The 16,794-nt window shown below is 43.4% G+C and overlaps 1 protein-coding gene across 3 annotated transcripts in view; it reads left to right on the forward strand.

Moving 5' to 3' along the window:
- Sh3d19 (SH3 domain containing 19) overlaps window positions 1-16,794 on the forward strand; it is a 175,007-nt gene that overhangs the window by 118,741 nt on the left and 39,472 nt on the right. For 2 of the 3 annotated variants that reach the window (XM_036190048.1, XM_036190049.1), the window contains exons 3-7: window positions 3,507-3,547; window positions 9,046-9,088; window positions 11,246-11,384; window positions 11,513-11,666; window positions 12,548-13,537. In XM_036190048.1, the coding sequence (XP_036045941.1) occupies window positions 3,507-3,547; window positions 9,046-9,088; window positions 11,246-11,384; window positions 11,513-11,666; window positions 12,548-13,537 (1,367 nt within the window). Of the gene's footprint in view, window positions 1-3,506; window positions 3,548-7,535; window positions 7,575-9,045; window positions 9,089-11,245; window positions 11,385-11,512; window positions 11,667-12,547; window positions 13,538-16,794 lie in introns of those variants that run through there. The other variant, XM_036190050.1, reaches the window with a different exon arrangement.

The following is a 16,794-nucleotide window of genomic DNA, read 5'->3' on the forward strand; positions in this document are numbered from 1 at the left end:
GCTGCCCCTCGGTCTAAATTCTACTGGGGAAATGTGACATCCACAACGAACGGAGTTCAGTGGATTACCACATCCTCTGTGTAGCTCAGGAAGTCCTTTATCTGAAACACCTAGGACAGCAATGTTTTGGATTTCAGAGTCCTTCAGGTTTGGGGTACCTGAGTGGACTTTTCCTGTGATGTATGCTTAACTCAAAACCCAAAGTGCTTACAAACCTGCAACCTTTGGAGTGTCATGGCAGTGCTCAAAAGTTTAGATTTGGGATTTTTAGATAAAAATGCTCCACAGTAGCAAAGGATTTAAAGAGACTTAAGAATATGGAAATGTGTTTATCTCACAGTTTTTGCCGGAGTCGGTAGTGACTTAAAACAGCAAAAATGGCCGGTGGTGATGATGCACCACCTTTAATCCCAGCACTCAGAAATCAGAGGCAGGGGGATCTCTGTGAGTTCAAGGTCAGCCTGGGCTACCAAATGAGTTCCAGGAAAGGTGCAAAGCTACACAGAGAAACCCTGTCTCGAAAAACCAAAAAAAAAAAAAAAAAAAAAAAACAGCAAAAATGTATTAGCTGACTATTTTTGCTGGAGTTGAGGTGTCAAGAATCTTGTGTTCCTCTGAAAACCCACAGGCAAAACCATCCTGGCCTCCTAGTTTCTGTGGTCATCGACAGCCTTTGATGTCTCTCAACTCTGAGCAACATTGCTGTTGTCGTCATGTGGAGCCCTCCCTAGGTGTCTGTCATCTTAGCAACTAGTCATATTGGGTCCTGCCCATCCCGCCCCGTATGACTTTATCTTAACTAGCTGGATTTGTAATGGCCATATTTCAAATAAGTCACATGTGGAGGCATGAGGGGTAATGTCTCCAACATATCTTTGTGAAGGAAGATGAAATTCAACCATAACATTCCCTGGTCCCACCCCATCAGTACACCTTCCTCTGCCACAGTGGTAACAAAGGGCATTTCTAATAAATTTTATTCCCAGTTAGTGAGCTGAGAAATTGCATTGTACTTAAACAGTCCTTCTCCTTCACCTATACAACATGTTAGCTTTCCAGCACTGATTCTTTTTATTTACATGTATTTACTGTGGGGGGGGGGGTAGAATGGGGAGAATTGGGGTGGGTGAACATATGTGTGCCAAGGTGTACATGAGGATATGGGAGTCTTCTATCATATGGTTCTAGAGATCCAACTCAGGTCCTTGGTGACAAGCACCTTTACCTACTGATTCATCTTGCTAACCAAGATGTAGTGCAGTAAGCCTCAACCTACTTGCTTATCAAAGCAGTTACTTCTGCATTACCTTATTATAAATTCATTTTTCAAGTACTAGGAGGCCTTTAAGAACTCTTTCAAAAGTCAATATTGCTGAAATGGTTCTTCCTTTCTGCTTTCAAAGAGTTTCTAGAACTTCCCTTTCTTCCTTCTGGAACAATGCATCATCTTAGTTCATTTTGTGCTGCCATGATAAAGTACCAGAGACAGGGTCATTTGTACAGGGTAGAAATTCATTAGCTCCTGGTTCTTGTGGCAGCTGAGGTGTCAGCTGAGGAACTGGCAGCTGGAGAGGACTTTCTTGTTTGTGGAAGCCAAAGGGCAGGTGACAGAGAACATGGGTGGACAGGAACTAAATTCAGCTCTTCTACAATGAATTTACTCCTTCAGTACTTGGTGACAGCAGGGCCCTTACGACCTTACAGCCTGGTCGCCTATAACTAGGTCCTCCTGATACTGGTTTGTGAGAGTTAAGCTTCTGATACATGCTTCATGGGAGACCATAGCAAGTTTATTCTTAAAGAACCCTCCTTTAAATGAACTGATAACCTGGTTTCTACTTATCTACTTAAGAAGCATGGTATATTTTGAAAGAACATAATTTGAGACAAGGTTTCTCTGTGTAGCTTTGGAGCCTGTCCTGGATCTCACTCTGTAGAACAGGTGGCCTCAAACTCACAGAGATCCACCTGCCTCTGCCTCTTGAGTGCTAGGATTAAAGGCAGGGGAAAGAACATAAATTTAAAAACAAGTGTCTTAGTTACTTAGTTGTAGTTAGAGTTTTCCTGCCTGGCCCATAGTCAGGACAAATGTCTCTCACCCGCCAGTCCCACAGTCGCTCAGACCCAACCAAGAAAGCACACAGAGACTTATATTGTTTACAAACTGTATGTATGGCCGTGGCAGGCTGCTTGTTATCTACCTTTTCTATCTTAAATTAACCCATTTTTGTTAGTCTATACTTTGCCACATGGCTTGCGGCTTACCAGTGTCTTTACATGTTGCTTTTCATGGCGGCGGCTGGCGGTGTCTCTCCCCAGCCTTCTACTTCCCAGAATTCTCTTCTCTCTTGTCCCGCCTATACTTCCTGCCTGGCCACTGGCCAATCAGAACTTTATTTACACAGAGCGATATCCACAGCACTTAGTTGCTATGAAGAGAGACAATGGTAACTTTAAGACCAAGGCAACTCTTAAAAAAGAAAGCATTTAGATGTAGGCTCACTGACAGTTTCAGAGTGTTAGTCCATGATCATCATGGTGGGAAGCAGACAGGAATGGTACTGGAGCAGCTGCTGAGAGCTTTACATCCTGATCCACAGGCAGCAGGCAGAGAGAGAGACATTGGGCCTGGTGTGGACTTTTGAAACCTCAAAGCCCACCCATAGTGACACACCTCCTCCAACAAGGCCACACCTCCTAATCCTCCCAATCCTTTTCAAACAGTTCCATACCCTGGTGACTAATTATTCAAATATATGAGCCCATGGTGCCCCATGATTTTTAAAAAACATTCTTTAAAATATAAGGAATATTATAAACAAATTATTTTGTTGTTTTTTTTTCTCCTAAGTCTTCTCATTAAACTGGTTGTCTATTTTTTAAAATGGTCTCAAAGACAATACAGCTGATTTGAATAAAAACAACACAAACATCAAACTCACATATTTTGTAGCTAGAGCATCTTGACCAATGACAAGCTCACTGGAAGAAGAGGCTATAACAAAGTCAACAGGAAGCTACTCAACAGAACCTGAAAAAAGTAGATTTCTTTGTTGGGTTGAGATATTTTAAAGCCTGATCTAAAGAAGAAATTGTTGGCCCTTAGGTCAAATTGATAATCAGATAGTGTATTTAGATCTGCTGTAAGGTTGTGGGAGACCTATGGAAAGCTCTTTTGAGCATCATGCAGTAATACTATCTGATGATGAGGCGTGTCCAGATTTTCACTGGGAGGTGTAATTTGTAGGTTTCTATGAATTTTTGTATGTACATACATATTTGTGTATAATTTGTAGGTTTGTATAATTTGTAGAAATTCTATGAACCTCTGAGTAATTTTAAGGCATCATAATATAAAAGGCAATTTTAAGTTTTTCATTAATTTTTGTTCTGCAAAGAGACCAATAACTAATGGCTTATGCCCCCAAATGACCTGGCATTGTGAAAAAACTATTCTCCTCAAGATTGATGAATGTGTAATACATCTTCTCTCTTTCTTTTTCTAGCCAAGGACCCTTGTCATCCATTAGAGCGGTAATCAAAAGATGTAAGTTCATTTTCTTCTGCTCTGTATTTTCCTCTGTGGTAATTACAAATGATGGTTTAAGTTCTCAGCAAGTGGTTGTATATGATGGAACTACAAAGGCCTCAGCAAGTATAGCTTCTCTTAAGAGGTAATAATGCATTTTTGACAGTTGGTTTTTCACCTGTCATAGGTTGATAAGCTAGTATCTCAGAATTCTACTTTTCCCTCATAGGATCATCACCATCCTTGGAATTTGAGGGCAGCCTAGGCTACATGACACCCTGTCTCAAAAAACAAAATGAAAATCCTAAATATGGTAGTGCAGTGACTACGAGCAGATAGAATTTTGTGTAACAATTTTTCTAAAGTATGAGATGTCTGTCTGCGGGGTTTAAAAAAAAAATTAAACCCTGGGCTAAAGAAATGGCTCAGTGGTTAATATCACAGGCTGCTCTTCCAGAGGATCTGGGTTCAATTCTCAGCACTTACATGGCAGCTCACAACTGTCCATAACTCCAATTCCAGTGAACCAGATGCCCTTTCTGGACTAAAGGACACTAGGTATTCTCATGGTGCCCAGACATACAGGCAAGCAAAACACCCAGACACATAAAACAAAAAATAAAAAGAACATTAAATCCTCTCTGTTTTAATTTGCTTTCTTCGTGAATTCTTTTTTTTTTTTTGGGGGGGGTTGGGGGAGGGAGGTCAAGACAGGTTTCTCTGTGGAGCCCTGGCTGTCCTGGAACTCGATCTGTAGCCCAGGCTGGCCTTGAACTCAGAGATCTGCCTGCCTCTGCCTCCCAGGTGCTGGGATTAAAGGTGTGTGCCACCACTGCCTGGATTCTTCATAAAATGATATATATGCCTATAAAGACAGGTTCATACTTCTACATATAAAAATAGAAGTGCCATAAGTAGAATTCTCTCCAAACTTAACATTTATATTTCGTGTCTTTACCCCTTGGATGGTGTTTTACAGTTTGATGTCTGTATAGGACTTTAACATTTTGTAAATAAAGGTTCTGAAAAGGTCTTTATTTAAACAGGACATGGATTACCTGTTACAGAAAAAAATTAAGATGTGATTTTAGATGTTTTACTCAGTATCTGAGCCGAGATCACCACACTAGAAAGAATATAGTCTATTTTTAGGAACATAACTGAATATATAATATGAATTTAAGGTGTCCACAGGTCATGAAGAACATTGGGGTAGAGAGAAGGCAGTGGTTAAGGGCGCTTGCTGTTCTTTCAGAGGACTGGGGTTTGGTCTCTGGCACTCACCAGGGGAGGGGAAAAAAAATAACAAGAGACAGAATCTTTTGGTGTCTCCTAAAGCTCTTCCCTTTAAGGGACAGTAGTGGAGGAGATGTGTGGTCATCTCTGTAAATCCTTGCCTGCTGAGGAGGGGATCATGTTGTCACTGCCTGGTATCTTCCCTCTCCTTCCCCGGGATGTGAGGACTCTGTTAGGATGGAGTTCCACTTTGTACCTAACTCCCCATAGAGTCCCCAGGATGGAGTTTGCTTAGACTGTGCAAGGCATAAAGAGAGGGAGCAGCTGAGGAGAAAGGGCAGAACAAACAAACCAGAGTAGCAGAAAAACCGGGAGACAGCTGCCTGTGAGGCTGAAGGAGGACGCTGTGAACGGATGGACATATTACAGTGGAGCCATGAGGCCAAGCAACGGTGGCCAAGAACAGGCCACTCCGTGCCACGCCTGGGAGCTCAGTGGAGACAGCAGGGACCGCAGAACATTTGAACAATGAGTGGAATGAAGTTTGGAAGTCACAGGAAGAGAGGGGCTGGCGTTCGAGAAGTCAGCAGAGTCCTGCAGAGAGAATCTGTTTGCAGACAGCTGAGGATGAGCAAGCTTGGGGGTGTTTGTGTCTGGCGTGGAAGCAATCACCCGGGATCAACTGGGGTGTGAGAGAAGAGGAGGGTGGCACAGCGGACCTAGCTGAGGGACAGGGGGAAATGGAGCAAAGGGAAACTGAGCTAGATCTGGGCTTCTAATGACCCAATTGTCTTTTAATTCCTGTGTATCCCTCGCATCGTAACAACTACACAAGTGTCTGCATTTCTTCTGTTGCTAGACAAGAAGGCCAGATAGATGCAACATTCCCATTCCTACCAACAAAATGAGAAATGATTACCACCCCCATTCCTCCTTTAGTCTGTTTAAGAACAGTTGTAGGGCTGTAGAGATGGCTGAGGGGTTAAGAGCACTGGATGCTCTTCCAGAAATGCCAGGTTTGATTTCCAGAACTCTCCTGGTAGCTCACAAACATCTGTGACTCTAGTCCTAGGGGATCCAATGCTCCTTTCTGGCCTCCGAGGGCGCCAGGCATGCACAGAGCACATAGACAACATCCATATAAATAGTTACTGATGGTGGGTGCTGGGAATCCTCCCTGGGTCCTCTGGAGGAGCAGCCACTGCTCTTAATCATTGAGCCATCTCCCTAGCCACTAATTTAAAAAGAAAAAAAAATTAAAGAAAAAGTTGTAGTTTTTTTTATTTTGTTTTGTTTTATCTTAGCAGGTATTTAAGGTGCATGTTTAATCCCAGCACTTGGGAGACAGAGGCAGGTGGACCTCTGTGAGTTCAAGGCCAGCCTGGGCTACAGAGTGAGTTCCAGGACAGGCTCCAAAGCTACACAGAGAAACCCCTGTCTTGAAAAATAAAAAAATTAAAAAATTTAAAAAGTATGTTTTACTAGCCCAGATTCAACCATCTAACACTGACAAGAAGAGAGCCTTTTTTAAGGCAATATTCTACAGCCAATTGCTTTTCAAATTCTTTAATATTGATTCTGGTTCCAGTCTATGGTGGGTCTTTGTACATTCATTCTTATGAGTCCTAAATATTTTTTAAAGTTTTTTGTTTTGTTTTGTTTTGTTTTTTATGTGTGCTAATTGGATCTATATGACCTTTCATTCTCTTCTTTTTTCTGTTTATTTTCTTTGTTTTTTTTTTTTTTAAGACAGGGTTTTGTCACATAGCCCAGGCTAGCCTGGAACTCATTTTGTAGACCAGGCTGGCCTTGAGCTTATAGTGATTCTCTTGCCTCCAAAGTGTTGAGATTATAGGCATGTGCCACAACTCTTGGCCATTTCATTAGCTTTTTTAGACAAATACATCTGCAGGATTCAAATTTAGCTGACACTATTTCCATACCGTGAGTTAGGACCTGTCTCACACTTAGGAAGCAACGCCGTCAGCAGATTGTGAGCTAACCCTGTTTTACAGCTGCAGGGAAGCTGAATCTAGGGAGGTAAGTAGTTCACAAGGTAGAGCTGAGATGTGGACTAGACTTCCGGACTTGAGGTTCGCCACTCTGCATGACCTTGAGGTCAGGTCACGTGCATCCGCTCACACCCTGTCCAAAACAATGCAGCCATTGAGTTTTTATTATTGTGACTTTTACCAACCAGGTGATTCTGTAACAAGGACATTTATAACCTAAAAATCCTATCTGTTTCTTCTAATCATTTGATAGATAATTTTAAATAATTTACGATCAGAACTAACATCCCACTCACCCAGAACCACAGGAGCCAAACAATTTCGAGAAACAAACTTGCCCACCGTCACAGCTGTGTGACTTGAATATGTGTCTCTCTTCCTGTGGTTTAAGGAGGATCCAAGAGGGTTGATCCAGGCTTATGCTCCCACTAAAACATGGAGGGTTCTGTATTGGCGGTAACATTACAAATCGACATCTCAACTTACTTCTTACCATCTTAAACTATGGTCCGTCAACTTTTCTTCTCCATTTAAGTGAGCAGATGATTCTCCACAGATGATCTTTAGAACGGGCTCCTTGAGAGTAGAGGCAATATCTCCTAGGTAAAAAGCAGCATGGCAGCTGGTCTTGCTGCTGAGTTCCTCGTAGAGCATAGGCGACTGGCTCACCCCCACCCCCACCACCCCACCACCTCCCCCCCCCCTCCACCCCCCCCCCCCCCCGTCCTCTTCTGTAACCCTTCTTTTTCTCCCTTAGCACTCATGAATAGTACACAGCACAATGCCCCGTGGAAGAGGTACGTTTATGCCAAGAAGACTTAAGTCTTGGGGAAAGCGCCATATCTGCTGATTCCAGCTTCCGTGGTGATGGTGGGGACGAGACTGCAGCATACCTGGGCAATTCTGAGGCAATGAAACTTTCTTACCAATCAGACATCTCATGCAGAGCTCTAACCTCCTCTCCTGTTCTAGTAGATAAACATCCCTCAGGGTGGCTCAGCTTTGATGCGAATGTCAACTGTCAGTGAGCCAGATGATGCTATGAGCATGTTCCAAGTAGAGATCCCTACGTGGGTTTGGGTTTCATGTTTTGGGGGTTTCACCTATGCAGCCCAGTACAGGTTCAGCTGTCCCAGCTCTCAGTGTAGCCCAAATTTCATTCCTGCATTCACCGGTAGGCAGCACCCTCAGCTCTGGCAGCCATGCTCAGAGAAAAGTTGGAAGAGGAAGAAGAGATGCATGCTTCCAGTCTTCCCGAATTAGAAGCTCCGGGAGAGTGTAACAGAGAGGCTGGCCGTGAAAGCCGCCATTGGAGTAGTCTGTCTCACAAACAAATGCCCTTCTGTGCAAGTCTTTACGGTAGAGTCGTTGAAGATTCCACTCACTAAAGGGATCTTTGAAAATCAAGATAATGTTCTGTTATATCAAAATGGATCTCCCAGTGTGCCCCATCTGCCACATTGTCTATTGAATTGATTTGTTTTATAAATAGAATTCAGGAAAAATTTAAGCCATGGAGCTTTTATTTGGGTCAGGTGAGGTGAGTAAGTAGTCTCACTATGTAGCTTGGACCAGCCTGGAACTCGCAATATAGACCAGGCTAGCCCTGGACTGACAGAGATCTGCTTGCCTCTGCCTCAGTACTGGGACTAAAGACCTGTGCCACCATACCTGGCTGTCATGGATAGTTTTGAGTTTGAGACTTAAGGGAAAAGTCATTGCTTCACACACAAAAATGTGTGTTATAAATATGGTTATGAAGGTGTTTTGAGTACCTTTATATTATTATTTCTTTAATCAATAAAACTACTGTAAAGGTCAAAAAAGTTAGAAAACAGATTTTAAAAATGTATTACTTCTATGCTTTTTTACAATAGAAATTTAAACTATTGTAATAGGGTAGTCCTGTAGATCAACTTTAAATTTTTCTTCCCATTGTTACTTCATGTCATAATGTCAATACCCCACCACGTGGCTTCTCTCCAATAACTCTTCTCTCTCTTCTTCACATTGTGATTTTCAGAACAACATATTTCAGATGCTATTTGAAATCTATTCTTTTCTTCTGCAATACAAATATATGATTATAATTGCCTGTGCCATATTCAAAGATCATTTTGATTTATTTTTCTTAGAGGTATTAAAAGTAATACCTTCTATATGTGTCCTGCAGAAGCTAACTTATTTCTAATGGTGTACTCTATAGAAATCGAATCTTCACTGATTGTACTAATATGGTGCTACACTGTTTTGTTTTTTCTCTTATAGCTTCTCGGACCTGTATTCAGAGTGAACTTCATCGGGATAGGAGGTATGGTTACATTTATAGTAGAGGGAATTTATTATAGTCTGATAATGTAAAGTAAAGCATCTCATCAGTTGGCAGATTATTTTGTCTTCATAAGCGGTGTTGCACTGAGCTCTGCCTCAGAACACATTGCTGAATCAATCCATGAGTTTGAGAAATGAAGCTTTTTATTTATTTATTTATTTATTTATTTTGAGAAATGAAGCTTTTGCTTTAGAGAAGTAACACAGGCCTTAAAAGGTTCTTGTGTGTTTGCTGGATTCAATTTTAAATTAATTTTTAAACAACTATTAGATGTAAAATATTATTATAATGATTTAGAGAAATAATCTGTTCTTTATAAGTAAATGTTGCCTAGATAAGCAAATGGAGGGCAGGATAGAAAATGGGTTAGAAGGTTAAAAGAAGAGGCTAGATAGGTGTGTGGATGGGTAAATGGTACAGAGGTGAACAGAAAGAGAGTGGTGAAAGAGAAGAGAAGAGAAGGATGGATGGACAGACGGACGGACGGATGGATGGACAGATGGACGGACGGATGGATGGATGGATGGATGGATGGATGGAAAGCTAGTTGTATGTATGTATGTGTGTGTGTGTATATATATATATGGATAGATGGGTAGACAAATAAAAGGATAGATGGATAGATAGTAGAATGAATGGAAAGTAGATAGACAAAAGAATGGACAGGCATATAATGAATGGATGAAGTTTTATGAGTCAACATCCCTGCTTTCAACTTTTTTAAAGTATAATAAAGAATAATGAACAAGGACTATTTGGGGCAGTGGAGAGAGGAGACAGTTTCCTTCAGTAGCCTAGACTGGTCTAGACTCATTCAGTAGCCCTTGGAAGCCTCAGACTTGCTGCAACCTCCCTGTCTCGGCCCTCTGAGTGTTAGGATGACAGGTGTGAGCCACTTACCTCAGCAGAAGGACTCTAGACTGAGACAGAGCCAAGTTCAAATCCCGACTTCAGTATTTTCCTACCATGTGACCTTGGACAAACTACTGTACTTCCTTAGCTTCCATATCTATCTCTGTAAAATGGTGCTGGCCACACCTACCTCACAGGTTCTCATGGGGATTAATGTCTATTTATAGTGCTCAACATTAACAGGTAACTCTTACTCAGTTAGAAAAGGCTATCAGCAGGGGTTTTAGGGAATTCAGTTCAAGCTTAATTAATGATAAGGTTATCATACTTCACAAGCTAGCAGGAGAATGTGTATATAAGCACAGTTTTGATAACATATTCTGTTTTCCTAGAGTGCCAGAGAAGACAAAATAAATACCATTATTCTTGTTTGTTAGATAAGAAACTGAAGTTCAGAGAAGTTGACTGGCTTTCCCAGGGTCACACAGTTGGAGTTTGCTAGCAAAGCCAGTTGAAAATTAAACATAAAAATGCAGACTCAGAAGCCTACCCCTTTAACACACACACACACACACATAAAGCGGCACACCCCTTTAATCCCAACTCTCAGGAGGCAGAGGCAGGCCGATCTCTGAGTTCAAGACTAGCCTGGTCTACAGAGCAAGTTCCAGGACAGCCAGAGCTACACAATGAGACCCTGTCTCAAAAAAAAGACCAAGAGCAGTAAAGGGGGTTTTCCTGAGTCACTACAATAGAAGTATTCCAGATGAATCATCAAGTTACGTACAAGATTGACTAGGAGTGTGTGTACACACCGGGCTCTCAAGCTAAACATGTAAAATTTAAAGGAAATGTCAAGTTGGGGTAGAGATAGCGTGCGAACAGTGATCCTCATCACACGGTAACTTTCACTCTGTATATACCTTATCATCACAGAAAGCCAAACAAGCCCACAACCGGCATGCTTTTCTACCTCACGCCACACATTTGTGCGGTCTGTGGAATAAAGCTGAAAGGCCTTAATTAGCCCTGTCCACTATCAACCAAAACAGTGCTAAATGCACTGAGCCTAATTCTCTACCTTTTCAAGATCCTTGGAGGATGATGGTCATTCGCTCCCCCGAAGCCTGCCTGGCTATACTATGCAGCCACAGTACCAGAAAGGCCCTTCTGAGGCCTCTAATAGATCTTGACCGTTTTCTTGGGAAGTGGTTGCCTCCCTGAGTCTCTGATGATGGTAACTTGTTTCCTACCTGAGAACCTCACTGGGACTCCATCTTCCAGGCGCCCGGAGATCACCATTGTGGCAGCAGAGCCACTGAGGCCTGCTTCGTGGTTCCCAGGAGCTCCACCACCAGGCCTGGGATTCCCCTCCACCCCTGTAGCAGGCCCTTGGAGACCAAATGACTTGGTTCCTGCTGAGGTTCGTAAACACCGCATCGCCTCTTGGCATTCTCTTTTTCAATTTAAATTCAAAGACTTCACAGTGAGCCTGGAAGCCCCTTGCCTGTTGCCTGTGGATGGAGGCAATTTTCTTTCTTTGCTTTCCAGCTCCCGCCTTCCTATGAGCAAGTGATAAAAGAAATCAACCAAGTTCAGGTGAACACTACAAATAACAATAATGCCGCTGCCACGCCCAGGAGCACCAGCACTTCCGCAACTCAGACCGACTTTCCGGAAGAAATAGACAGCGATCTGCCTCAAAGTAATGCAAGTGATCTGTCTTCCCTAGTTCGGGCCTAGGTCTGGGGCTGGGATCGGCTGGCCTCCAGCCTTCAAAGTAATAACTTCTTGAGGCCTGCTTCCTAGCTCTGTGATTCTGTGCTTTTTTTTTTTTTTTTTTTTTTAGATTTATTTTTATTTATTAAGTATACAGTGTTCTGTCTGCATGTGTCCCTGCAGGCCAGAAGAGGGCACCAGATCTCATTACAGATGGTTGTGAGCCACCATGTGGTTGCTGGGAATTGAACTCAGGACCCCTGGAAGAGCAGCCAGTGCTCTTAACCTCTGAGCCATCTCTCCAGCCCCTCACTGTGCTTTCTTAATTTGGGTATTGCAGTGATTGCTATAATAGAGCTTTCCTGGGAGCTGCAACCCCAACCTCTGGTCCATATCACAAAAGCAGCCTCTGTTTAACTCAGACTCCGCGTTACCATGGGTCCCCTCTGCTCCCATGGAGGAGGATTTTACATTTAGCAGGTTCAGCTGGTAAGATGCTAAGGGAGATTGCTCTCTGGGCTTCTTCAGAGGATTTCATCAAGGAGACAGACATGAGAGTGACTTAGCCTTGGAAAGTAGAGCATTCAAGCTGTTGGAGTTTCGACCACCAGATAGAAACGGTTCGTGTGATGTCTAATGAGAACCAGGAATCTGACGGTATTTTAAAATATACAATGACTGTGTTATGTAAACAAATGCAAGTTGTATACCCCTGTAAGCGGACCACACACAGTTCCCCAGTGGTTTTACAATTACCAAATCTCTTGGTGGCCTTTGTATATTTTTAAAATCTACATATCTTCCACTAAGTGTTTTGCTTTCAAATGATAACACCATAACTTTGCTCTGTTCCTTTGGTCCTGCCAGCTCTTCAGGCGCCTCTCAAGCCTCTTCAGGCATCTCCAGCAGCCTCAGCTGGTGCTCTCCCACCCAGTGTGGCACCTTTAATAGTCTTTGATATTGCTGAAGAGCAAAATTGTCCTGAAAACCCCAGTGCTCCAAGATGTCCAGTGCCAAGACCAAGATCAAAAAACAACCTCAGACCAGTAGCTAGAGATACTAACAGTGAAGAGAAAGGTAGCCGGAAAAGCCCAGCGGGCCTCAGAGAAGACTGGCCACCCTCGTGTCTGCTGGACAGCACCTGCAACTTAGATAGTCAGGCAGTGATGAACATTATGAACACAGAACAAAGCCAAAATACTATCGTTTCCAGGATCAAAGCATTGGAGGGTCAGACAAATACAGAAATCTCAGAACTGCCCAAGAAACCAGAGATCATTCCCCGTACAGTTCCCCCGAAGCCTGCCGTTTCCTCAGGGAAACCCTTGGTGGCACCCAAGCCAGCTGCTAACAGGGCTTCCGGACAGTGGGACTCTTGGACCGGAAACAGGCTCAAGGTGACTTCCAGAGAAGGGCTCACCCCATCCTCATCGCCCCAAGAAGCCAGAAGCATCCCAGTAACCAAACCTGAATTGCCAAAGAAACCAACTCCTGGCCTTACACGAAGTGTGAACCATGAGATTTCAGGAGGAAGGCCCATGGCCGAGAACCCTGATGCAGGAAAGAAAGTCCCAACTCCAGCTCCTCGGCCTTTGCTGCCGAAGAAATCAACCTCCCCAGATGCCCCAGCTTACACTTCAGTTCCACCAAAACTGGCTTCGGTCCCTCCCTGCCTCTCAGTAGCACCACAAGCCAAAGTGTTCAGGTCACCGGGAGAAGGGCCTCCAGCCAACCCTCCAGTTCCAGCTCTACAGAGCAAGACCCTGGGGGACATCGACCTCATCAGCTTTGACGATGATGTTTTGCCCACCTCAGGGAGCCCAGCCCAAGAACACCTCGGTTCTGAGCCGGTTCTAGGTGAGCAAACTGTGAAGTGGAGGGGAACTTGAGCTCAACAGGGTGTCTACAGGGTCGCTGTTCTGGTTTTCAGTACATACGCATGTATGGAGTTGTGTGTGTATGTTTCAAGATAGTATAGCAGAAATAAGAGACATGCAGTGCTTACGTACAGAAACAGAGGAAAGGGAGAACATGAGGTGGGAGTTGGAGACAGGGGTGAAAGGAGAGACGCTAGAACGCATTGATTTTTATTGTATGGGGCCGGGGGTCAGTTTGTTGTGGGGCTGGGGGTCAGTTTGTTGTGGGGCTGGCTTCCCTAATTACCAGTTTGAAGTTCAGGCCTCACATTGAAAGGGTCTGGGGACTTGGCAGTAGGAGAAGGAGCTTCTCACAGACAGAGAATAATGTGGTGACCCCACAAGGGTCCTCATGGAGAGCCAAAGGGCCCACCCAGGAGGGGTCCTGCAAGGGTGATGTGCTAAGCTAGGACTCAAGTGCTGCAAGATTCTTTCCCATAATCCTCACAGTATATCTTGGCAATGCAAATTTCTGTAAATAAAACTCAACAATTGTCAGTGTGCTGCCAAGATCAGGATAATTAAATTTCCCAGAGGCCAAGAGAATGTTTTCTTTCCTCGCACTGTTGAGATAGCAAAGCTTATCTCTCAGTGATGTACAGCTTATCTTTGATCTGTCAAACTAAGCTGATCCGAAGATCACTGATAAAATTCCCTTTACTATTATTTGCTTAAAATTTGGATGACATTTGTGGGCATACAAACTTAATAGTATTTTCCAGATTTTAACTGTTCTCTTATAAATATTAAGCATGCCTCAGAGTGGTGTAGAGCACACGATTTCAAAGCCAAAGTATGGTCAAGCACTAGGGAAACTGAGTTAGGAGGGTCACAAGTTCAAGGACAACCTGGGCTACATCTGAGACCTGTCTCAAACAAAAAATCTTGCATACTATGTACATGGTAGCAGACATATTTGTTAAATATTTAATGCACACAACAGTATAACTGGCCATGGCAAATAAAGCAAATAGATATGTCTCATATCCATCAAAAGCAGAAGGAAAACATCAGACTATATTGAGTGTTTGTTGATGGCGCTCACACTGTGATGGGAACAATTTTTATTTAATGCATGCAACTCAAACATAATTTGATTTAATACAGAAACAGCAAGGCATCATTGGCCTCACTTTGCAGATGAAGTAAACAGACTGAGAAGTTATCAGTGCCTCATGTCATAAAACTGTTTTCCCAGTCAAGGCTCCAGGGTGTGTGTGTGTGTGTGTGTGTGTGTGTGTGTGTGCGTGCATGCACATGTGTGTCTATTTTGATTTGTGTATCGTTGGGGGGGTTAAACCCAAAGCTTCATTCATCATGTTGCCCACTGATCTGCATCCCCAGCCCCCAAATAGTCTTTTATTCTATCTTGTTTATGTTTTACATTATGTTTGCTACCCAACACATTTTCAGGACTCCCGAACAAAGCAAAACCTCAGAGACCTTTTTAAGGTTGTTGCTAATGTCATTTTCTTAGCTAAACCTTTTGATGTTACAAGTGTCAGAGAAGGTCAGAGACAGGGAAACAATACAGACCAAACAGATGTTCCCTTTTTAGAGCCTGCTAGATACTGTGGGATGGAAACTTGGTGAAAGCACTGAGAATTTCTTCCGTATCGTAGAGCAGATAGTGACAGGCAGCTTCAGACAGGAGGCTGAACAGCAGACATTCAGTGTGGCTGCAGTTTCAGGCTTCACACTCAGCCTTTTTCCCTGTCTTGGTTTCTACCACTGTGTTGCACAACATCTGATTATCAGGGCCGTCTTTTGGCAAAATGTGTAATTTGTATGCCCCACCCGACTTTAACTGATGCTCGTGACTGAGGTCATAGGGAGCCCAGTGTTTATCTTATAAACCTGCCCTACCCCCATATTTTTCACCTCACTGGGTGATAACCTCACGTGCACAGCCTTCCCTGGAGACAGAAGCCACCCCTGAACCTTCTCACTGTGTCACGGAGTATCTCGCTATTTGGATTCGGAGTAGAGCAGGCTCTCACACAATTGCTGTGTGACTTTTAGCATTTACTTCCCTTAACCTGGAAGGGCCTGTTTCCTCATATATAGAATACCATTAGAAGGCCCCCTCCTGGAGGATGTTCCCAGGGCTAAACAGTTGTGGAGGAAAGCCCTCCTGCTGCTGTAGACTGGCTGTAATGATTCCTTTCACATTCACATCTATTAAAGTCACCGTCCCCCGCTGGCTTTACCTTGTGACCCTTCCTCAGAATGGCCTCCTTGCTTCCATCCCTGTGCGCTGCCTCACTTTCAGCTCTTGTGCCAAGAATCCTGCAGCCTCCTTCTGAACTGGCTCACTCTGGCTTTTCATCATCTTCTGAACTATGGCTGCCCAAGGGATTTTTCCAGAGTGCACACTGGCCTTGTGGCTCCCCATCCTTGTTACTCTCCAGAGGCCTTCGGAGTCACCTCAGCCCCTCTACCCCGGGACTGAGGAGGTTTTTTGTTTGGTTTTTGACTGGGAATCCTATGAGACTTTCCTGGTACTTCCGAGGCATTGTCATTGTAAAGAAAAATTTATGGCCTCTCTGAACCCTTGCCTAATTGGTCCCGGCTTCAGCCAGGCACTGGGGGAGGAACGCAGAAGATGACTCAGAAATGTGTCTTTGCTTCTCTTTGTCTTCCCTCAAAAATAATGAAAAACTAATAAAAGTGTTCATAAAATGAAGTTGCCATATTAATCTCAGGAAATAGAGATCAGAAAATACTGACACTGTGGAAACATTGTAAAGATTAGAAAAAATTATTAAAGGAAAACTCATAAAATAGACAATTTAATATTGGATTCATTTCTTAGGTAGAATGCCTTCCAGGTTAATGTAATAAAGCCGAGAAGTATTAGCGATTCCACTTCACACCCTTACAAATCATACCCAGTTGTCAAAAAAAAAAAAGGCAGAATGCGTCTAGCGTCAGCTCCATTGCACGGACCGGAATAATAGTTTAGCCGCCAGTCTCTGCTATTAACAGAACTCCAAGGAGAGGAATGAAAGAAGCAAGCCAGGGATAGGGAACTAACTGCGGTGACAAGCATATTATTACAGACAGGTAATGGCCGGAAGACTACTTTGTCATCAGCGCTTTTATCGGCCCAGTCATGAAGATCGTGCATAGGTGTACAGGGGCCTGCTTGCTCGGCGACACGTGTAGAATAACTAGTGTTGATCTGAGGGACTGAAA

This window comes from Onychomys torridus, chromosome 6, assembly GCF_903995425.1.
Source record: "Onychomys torridus chromosome 6, mOncTor1.1, whole genome shotgun sequence".
In the NCBI taxonomy this organism is placed as follows: Eukaryota; Metazoa; Chordata; class Mammalia; order Rodentia; family Cricetidae; genus Onychomys; species Onychomys torridus.